The sequence below is a fragment of the Oryza sativa genome, chromosome 12 (assembly GCF_034140825.1).
Source record: "Oryza sativa Japonica Group chromosome 12, ASM3414082v1".
Classification (NCBI taxonomy): Eukaryota; Viridiplantae; Streptophyta; class Magnoliopsida; order Poales; family Poaceae; genus Oryza; species Oryza sativa.
Window position 1 is genome coordinate 16,950,336 of NC_089046.1, and position 9,086 is coordinate 16,959,421.

Consider the following 9,086-nt stretch of genomic DNA (forward strand, 5'->3'; position numbering starts at 1 on the left):
AGGATCCACCTATTATATGAGTCTAATTCAACTCAAGTGGCATGTGTTTTCATAAAACTTTAGCTGCATATCTCCGCTATATACATGTCCTGGGTATAACACCTACCAAACATTTTAGTTGAACTACGTGACTTGATTTAGAATAGCTACATTAGCGCAAGCTGAGTTGAGTTAGATAAGTTACATTAGCACAAGTTGCACTAACAGGGGATATTTTGGAGAGCACCAACTAGAAAATCAGAAGTAACTAAGAATAAAACCAACATCCTAACAACGCATCTTAAAAAAACAGAGTGAAGTGAAACAAAAGAGGCTATCACAACATTCTGCACGCTGTTTAACAACAGGGCAGCTAACAGGTAGCTTAAAATCACGAGCTTACAGCCACAAAGGCAGCTAACTTAACCTCGGATCATACAACCAGTTAAGTACTTAACTAGAGATAAAAGTTATTGGCAGATGTAACGCATGCCTTCACCTACTTTCATGGTTCTTATTTTTCCCCCACAATCTCAGCCAGCTCACCAATCTTACCTAGAGTTCAGATCGAGTTCTCCTGATCTGCGCCAGTCCTCTTGCATATCAGAGTTCCCATTCTCAGGTTCATTTTCATCATTAAGGAAATCTTCAGATGGATCTTCATCGTCCCTTTGAGCATTTCCCCATCCATCTTCACCTTGCTCTTGCATCATCTCATGACTAGGGCCATCTTCGCCTTGGGACGCTGCAGCATGGGCCCTCAAAGGGCCATGACCTATCATCTCCGAGTGCGCTTGGGCCTCCGCTCGAGCTTGTTCAGCCATTGCCATACGCATCTTAGCTTCAGCAGCCTCACGACCTGCTTTCTCCCTTGATTCTATCTCTGCTCTTAGCCCCATCATAGCTTGCTTTTCCTCCATTAACAAAGCCTGCTCCAGCATGAGCCGCTCCTCTGATCTGAACTCGCCGATGGCTCTTTTCTTGGTCATTATATTGTACGCCAAAACTTGTTTCTCAAAAGTAGTTGTGAACTCAGCAATTTTGACCAGAATGTTATGATCCCATTGCTGCAGGCGCGAAGGAATCTGTCCAGTTGTATCACTGTCAAGGATTCTGTCATCTTCTTCAGCCTCATAGTCAGCAACCACATGGTAGGGTAGTAGCCTAGTATGCACAATACATAAGATGGTATCAGTAACTTCAGATGTCATGAAGCGATCAAATAATCTAAAAGTATTGAAACCGCACATTTGAGCAAATAAACTCAATCCAAGTTATCTGCCAATTCAGAACTTATGCTCAAACATGGCATATTTGAAAATATCTAAGATGAAAAATGTTCTTGAAAGAATGGTTGTTAACATTATCCTGTCAGAAGGATTTATATAATTGAATTCTCTGACATGTAAAGTGAAAATCATTGATTCCCATAGTTGTATTTTCACTGACAGTTGATGAAGTGCACCCATACAGGAAAAAGAGAATTGGATGAGACAGGTGAGATGGTCTACCCACATTGGGGACCCCCACCATACTCAGCACATAAAGAATTTCTGCATCACAACTAAAATGTTTGATCATGATTCGATGAGCTATTTCATCACAACACTCTTGGCTGCACTCCTTTGCATCCTTGCATGTGATATCACCAGTGAAGAGTGTCTTTCTTCTATCACGAGGCTACCCCTTCAAAGCATACAAGGCTATTGTTGGGATAATGGCCCAGAAGAATTTACAGGTCAACAGATTTTTGTTTTGACATAACTGTTAGTGTAATATTCTTTACTAAATGATTTATCAGACTTATCAGTTGTTTAATGTATTATGCAGTGTTAAGAGTTGTAGGCCCATATGCCATGAGGAAATAGGGCTTCACTCCTGCTATACTAATCACTCTTTAGTGACATTTGGATAGGTGATGGGTTTAGGAAAAGCATATGGAGTAGGATACAAAAGACTGGGTTTGGCAGTCTGGGTCTATAGGTGTTGATGTTTAATTCTCTTCCCATATTTTGTAATCACTCCACTTATTTTGGTTCGGAAAATAAAAGTAAAAGGAAATCACAGAAAAGAAGACCAGATCAAGGAGCGAGAGCAGTCGAGATTAGCAGCAACATTAATTAGGAATACGACCGGCTGAATGGATGCGCAGCTGGCAAAGAAACGACGATCCTGTATCAATTCTTCACGCCATCTCGCCTAGGAAATCAGATGGCGAGTATCTCAGAGTCAAAATGAACTCAAGGGGATGATTCATGAAGGTGGGTCTTCAGCCGATGGCTACCGACAACAGAACAACCCACAGAGCAACAGGCCCAGTGAATGGGTGTCAACAGCAGAGACATCACGCTAATGCTCAATAGGTGAGTAAAAAGGTGCTGATGCTCTTTTTCCACAGCCCAACCACCCAACCAAACACACATTCCATTGTGTTTAGGCTTTAGAATCATGAAAAAAGAACTCATTTTTGTCCCAAATCCCAAATCAAAACCCACTTCTCTTCCTTTTCCTCCTAAGTCATAACAGGGATAGGAGATCCCCCGAACCCCCCTTTTCATTTCCACCCCTCATTTCCGATGATCCTAATGCCATCTTCTTGGTACGTATATATTATCATCCCTCAGACACACGACGAAACAGTATAATATGATCAGCAAAACCCTAAGGATTGGTTACAACAAGAAAGTACTAAACCTTTCAGATCAAGAAAACGGCCAGCATTGGAAAAACAGATACTGAAACTACAAACAGAATTTCAGCAGTTGTCAGCCAACAAACTTTCAAAAGTTACACAACTAACTTATGATTCAAGTATTAACACTTTTTTATGATTTTGGAGTAAAATATAAAAATAGTCGCAATGAAGTAAATAAAGTATTGACCTTAATAAGAGATGCACGCCACCTAATCCACCTGACCACTGACAGAATTACTTGGAAAAACTAGTAACAGTACTGTGAACGTTAGCATTTATCACTGAATGGAAAGAAGGAAAAAATTGCCATCTTAAAGAATGAGTATGTGGTTTTGTCTATTCAACTTCATTTATGTTGCATAACTCATGATTGCTTGGACTTCATGCTTTGCTTATAATAACAGAATCAGTAGAAGAAAATTAGTCACAGAAAAAAAGAATGGATTATGAAAAAGAAAGGTTAAGGATGACTGGAGAAGTTGCAAAGACATCCTTATCAGTAGCACAAACATTCTATAGCAAACCTACGATAAAGCAATCCATGAAACCACTCATGGAAAATCTAGTCGTAATTACAACTTAATATAAGTCCAGAAACTAAAGTATGCCACATTAATAAAATATTAAATATATATGAATCAAAACTAATCAAGGACTATAGCCCTAAAAGATAACCAGCAATTCGTGCTATACTGGTCCTAATCTTTGCAATGTGAGTTTCACTCATGATCCACATCCAGGGTATGAAATTGATTGTTTAGATACATGCTTGCCAATTCGGTAGATTAGGTCAAGCTTGTGAAGGGAGGGCTAAGAGGAGGATCTTTGTCATTGTCTCCTGTAGTATGTGCGCGACTGCAAATAATTTTTGTTAACCTTTTAGCTGCTTTTGTGGGAATTTGCCTTGTTGATCACTTTTGGTATATCCAGTTTTGTTCTACAGTAATATACCTGAAATTCTGAACCTGCCTTGCTGTTAGCTTCAACAGGTTGCTAAGCATTAAACAGTGGAGCTGTATTTGTTTATATTCATTTAATTTGAACCATCGGGAAAAGGGAACTGCTATATCTGCCTGTGCTCATAGAATTTTTTGATTGTGCTGTCTGTTTATATAGACCTTGTATGTGTTTACTCTTGATTTTGTTTTCTGAAATATGCACAACAAGACCTTGACCAGGAAAAAACGTTGCCCTGGTTCTCCAGTCCTAGTATTCACTTTTTTGGACAATTTTGTTTGATGTGTTTTTCCAGAGTTCCAAGCATTAGCATGTAACAACATGCACAATCCACCAAATAAAATGGAAATTACTTAACATTTCTTAGATGTTCCCAATTTTTAATCATCAATTGGAACCCCAGAAACGGCAAACAATCCAAACAAGCAAGAATAGGCAACAAATTCATCTCGAATGCTAATGCTGGAATCAGTACAGGTAAAAAATAAAAATACCCTAATTTCAGCCAAGCAAGCGAAACCGTACTGATCAAGATTATAGGCGATATCATGGATAATGGAAGAAAAAGGAAAAAACTTCGATACGGTTCCCCACCTGTTCACGGCATCCTCGATGGACTGGAAGGGTGTCTTGATGTCGGGGTTGCACACCTGCATCACGTCCTGCAGAGCCATCTCAACCTCAGGGCTCTGCACCCTTGCCACGGCTGCCACTGCCGCCTGCTGCTGCTGCTGGAGGGACGCCCACGACTGCAACAGCGACGGGCCCCAGGAGTGGATCTGCTGCTGCGGCGGTGGTGGCTGCTGGGGCAGGGGTTGCTGGAAGCGGATCGGGCCAGGCAGGGGCAGGTGGGCATCGATGTTGGAGGGGAAGAAGGACATGGCCTGCTGCGACAGCTGCTGCGGCGTCGGTGTGTACCCTTGCCCCTGCGCCTGCGCCTGCGCCTGGGCCTGCTGCATGAGGAAGATCTGGCACTGGTGCAGCTGGTTCTGAGCCACGGTGGATGCCGAGGAGGTCGGGGTGGAGTCCGGGCCAGGCAGGGGCAGGTGGGCATCGATGTTGGAGGGGAAGAAGGACATGGCCTGCTGCGACAGCTGCTGCAGCGTCGGTGTGTGCCCTTGCCCCTGCGCCTGCGCCTGGGCCTGGGCCTGCTGCATGAGGAAGATCTGGCGCTGGTGCAGCTGGTTCTGCGCCACGGTGGATGCCGAGGAGGTCGGGGTGGAGTTCGCGGCGGCGTCCATGGTGGGGGCGGAGGTGGATTGGCTAGAGGAGAAGATCTGGGGGAAATGGTGGGGCTTTTGTTTCGGGCAAAATTTGTTAAACCAGTCCTAAACTTTTTTGGAAAGGATACACCAGTCCTAAACTTGCCAGTTGGATGTGACTACGCAGATACCTTTTGGGTCAAAACCGTGTGGGTCCGAATGGAAGGTAGTAATCTTTTTTATGTGCTCCGCTAATCAAAACAGTGCCGATTTAGTATTTTAAACATGACTATAACATTGGTAAAAATGGTAATATCTAAACAGAAAATGTGGTACACGCCACTTCAAAACACGGCGTTTCATGCCACCCAGATTCTTAAAATTGGAAATATGCCACCCTGTAATTCCCATTGTTTTTAAACAACGCAAATTATATTTAACAAAATAGATGATTACAACCCTGTTATTGAAAAACTACCAAAACTAGGACTGATCTGCCTTCCATCATGCATGTTAACAAATAGAACTCCTGTGGCAGGCAGCCAACCAATTTTCAGAGGTTACACTATTAAACTTATGGTCCAAGTATTAAGCTTTTTATGGTCTGGAAGAAAAATGGTTGCTGTGAATTTAACACCTTGAATGCCAGAGGCAACCACATATATCAAAAGGAAACAAATCTAGAAGCGTGTATACTGTGTGCCCAACTATACCATAAAAAGATAATAGAAAAAGATCTGGTTAATATGTGCACTAAAAATTTGAAGGAACTCAAGTAGTAATTGTATGCAGTTAGTCCTATCGTCCACAGACAGTTAGAATATTTGTGTTCTCAAAACATATTTATATAATACTTAATAATTTTTGCACAGACATCCTAACATTAAAATCTTTTTTCCCAGTTTTTCTCATAAAGAGTAGTTTCATACAGAACAAACTTGTTGGTACATAAATTGGCCCCAGTACCCAGAAGCAACTCTTTTTCTCAAGAAAATATTCGCACTAATAGGTGCAGTCATATTTTTCTAAGAAATCATACAAAGATATATAAGGTATACCCCTTCCAGTGAAAAAAATATGTCAATTTGGACATGTCCTAAGTCAAAACTTCATACATGTATATCTTTTCAAATATTTGGATTGTAAGCAAGAAAAATGAAAATTGTATGTGTAGATTTGTTACAGAAAGTACTTTTGTAATGGAGTTAGGTTTTATAAATACGTTGTAAAAGAAATTAGTGGTCATTGTTACATTTTGAAAACCATGTTAGTGCGCAAAGCTCCATGCAAAGAATGAACAGGAAGCTCTCATTGTAGGGTGGTCATTGTGCCTCATACATCTCTTGGAATGCAATAGGGTTCCTATAAATGTTCCCAATACAATATGCCCTTCCATAGTTCTACCTAAATCATTATACAATATAGTAAGATCCGAGCAAAATAAAAGAGTTTTCTACTAGCAAAGAAAATACTGCTAAATAAAGTATTGACCTTAACAGCAGATGCATACCATTTATTCCACTCAACCATGGTCAGCGATTATTTGGAAAAGCTAGTAAAAGTATTATGGACCTTTGCATTTATCACCGAATAGAAACAAGGAGGAAAATTTGCTATCTTAAAAAATACTGAATGCAGTTTAGTTTATTCAACTTAGTTTATGCTGCATAACTTCTGGTTGCTCTGACTACATTCTTTGCTTGTATGCTCATTAAGCATTTTGAGCAGAATGCTGAAACAAGAATTTTTCAGTCACTAAAATGGAATGGATCAGGGAAAAGAAGTTAAGAATGACTAAAACAGTTAAAAATCTTATGTGGGTTAAGAATAACTGGAGTTAAAACATCTAAGATAACAATCTGCTAAGATAAAGCAATCCATACAATCACTCAAGTTACTACACGAAGAAACCAGCTTGCAATTACTGGTTAGTATATGACCAAAAGCTAAAAGTATGTCACCTTAAATAAACAAAATCCCCATCAATAGAAAATAACCAGAGGCACATATGCCGAAAAGCATGTCACCTGCAATTCGTGCTAAACTGGTCCTAAATTGGACCACGAGTTTCACTCATGAACCACATACAGCATTAACAATCTGCTCTGTGGAAAAGAAAAGACATACAGGCCAAAATGTTGTCCTGATCCTCCAATCCCCTAATGCCCCTACTATTCACCTTTTGGGAGAATTTTGTCTGATTTGTTTAACAAGGAATGAAGATTAATGTTAAAATTTCTAAGACGCTCCCAAATTCTAATAATCGAAACCCAAAAAATGGGAAACGATCCGGGCAAGCCTCGAGCCCGAATTGGCAACAAATTCATCCGGAACGCGTAGCCTAAATCAGTATACAGTTAAAAATTTAAAGCACCCCAATTTCAGCTGACGCAGCGAAATCAAATGGATGAGGATTACCAGCAAAATCGTGGATAATAACGTATATAAGAAAAAAAAAAGATGCAGAGAAATTTGGTGCGATTCCCCCACCTGTTGACGGCGTCCTCGAGGGACTGGAAGGGCGTCTTGATGTCGGGGTTGCACACCCGCATCGCGTCCTGCAGCGCCATCTCCACCTCGGGGCTCCGCACCCTCGCCGCAGCCGCCGCCATCGCCGCCGCCTGCTGCTGCTGCTGCTGCTGGGGGGACGCCTGCGACTGCGACGGCGACGGGGCCCCGGAGTGCGGCTGCTGCTGCTGCGGTTGCGGCTGTGGCGGAGGCTGAGGCGGCTGCGGCTGCGGCTGCGGGGGCTGCTGGAAGCGGATGGGGCCGAGCGGGCGGAGGTGGGCGTCGATGTTGGAGGGGAAGCGGGACATGGCCTGCTGCGACAGCTGCTGCGGCGTCGGGGCGTGGCCCTGCGACTGCGACTGCGCCTGGGCCTGCTGCATGAGGAAGATCTGGCGCTGAAGCTGCTGGTGCTGCGCCGCGGCGGCCGCGGCTGCGGCGGCGGCGGAGGAGGAGGAGGAAGTCGGGGTGGGGTTCGCGGCGTCGTCCATGGCGGGGGAGCAGCGAGGAGTGAGATCTGTGGGGGAAACGGTGGTGGAGCTTCAGTTTCGGGCAAAATCCGTTACACTGCACTGTAACACGCGTACGTTTTGGGAGAAAACTGTATGGATCCGAACGGAAACGGGAGGTTTTGCTGGATTTTTCACAATTTGGTCTTTTTGAAAAACTTATTTCGTAAATAGACTTCTAAAAAAACTTATCCTAAAAATGATTCTTTTTGTGGTGCCAGCCACTCTGGCGCCGTCCTTGTGCTGACGTGGCAGGGCGGTGATGAGGTGGCAGGGGGAGGGCATCAGTGTGGCTGGCGCCGCCCCCCTCCCCGGCGCCATTTTTTTTCTCTTCTCCTCTATAGCGTAGAGGAGAGAGATGTCCAACATTTTTATTTTTATTTTTTTCACACTTATGAGCACACAAGAACCAACCATAAAAAAAATAAACTCGAATAAATGAAATATGTGACTTGTAGAATTTTCTAAATTTCTACCGAAAATAGGTGTCATTCGGGTGTCATTTCTTAAAATAGGCATAACTTTCTCATACAGACTCGAAATTAGGCAAATAATTAGAAAATGGCGCGGCAGTTGGCGCGTTTATTACTTTTATAACGTGTATATAACACTTATGACTTATTTAGAACATATATTTATTAGTTTTCTAGTTTTTCTACAATTTTCAATTTTGTCAATTTTATTTGTTTTTAAAACTCATGGAAAATAGATTGTACATATTTTATGGTTTATTTAGAACACAATAATTTTACACAATTGTCAGAACGGCTAGTTCAATTCTCGTAAAATTTATTTAGGATAGAGAGTTTAGTTTTGTACTAACTTATCGAAGATTAAAATATTTCCAAATATCATAAGGAAATTTGATGTATTTTTGTAAAAAAAAATCACAAATCTGAATATTTTTTCCTTTACATAATATTTAGTGTATATCTCTATCTCTAGAGGGGGTATGTGGAAACATCATAATTTACCCAATAGAGTTTCATATGCACACGACATAGCAAAATTTAGTTTGATATATGCACATGAATTACATAACAAAATTACTTGTCCAACTTATAAAAAAAATAGCCTACTTATTAATAAGTTTTATCTTAGGGCCATTTATAAATACTCCAAACTGAGGGCTTATTTGTAAATTTAAATTTTTTGAGATGAAAAAGTTCAGCAAAATTGTTTTGGTAGAACTGGACATTTTTCTTTATCGTCTGCATAATTTTTACCCAGGGTGTGTAA

The 9,086-nt window shown here is 41.5% G+C and overlaps 1 protein-coding gene across 2 annotated transcripts; it reads right to left on the reverse strand.

Annotated features, from left to right (window-relative positions):
- Positions 1-254: 254 nt before the first annotated feature.
- On the reverse strand, positions 255-7,909 carry LOC4352186 (mediator of RNA polymerase II transcription subunit 15). 2 transcript variants are annotated; one of them, XM_015764888.3, is made up of 2 exons: positions 7,324-7,909; positions 255-1,143 (listed from the first exon to the last, which is right to left on the reverse strand). In XM_015764888.3, the coding sequence occupies exons 1-2, from the start codon at positions 7,827-7,829 to the stop codon at positions 531-533; spliced, it is 1,119 nt and encodes a 372-aa protein (XP_015620374.1). In that variant the 5' UTR covers positions 7,830-7,909; the 3' UTR covers positions 255-530. The 2 variants fall into 2 exon arrangements, with proteins under 2 accessions (XP_015620374.1, XP_015620373.1); XM_015764887.3 differs by lacking the exon at positions 7,324-7,909 and adding an exon at positions 4,226-5,084.
- Between the last annotated feature and the right edge of the window lie 1,177 nt (positions 7,910-9,086).

Bases quoted from the DNA above. Each gene is read 5' to 3' on its own strand.
- LOC4352186 (XM_015764887.3), bottom strand. From the start codon at position 4,872: ATGGACGCCGCCGCGAACTCCACCCCGACCTCCTCGGCATCCACCGTG. The intron at 1,144-4,225 runs GTGGGGAACCGT...TGTGCATACTAG, and splicing joins ATCGAGGATGCCGTGAACAG to GCTACTACCCTACCATGTGG.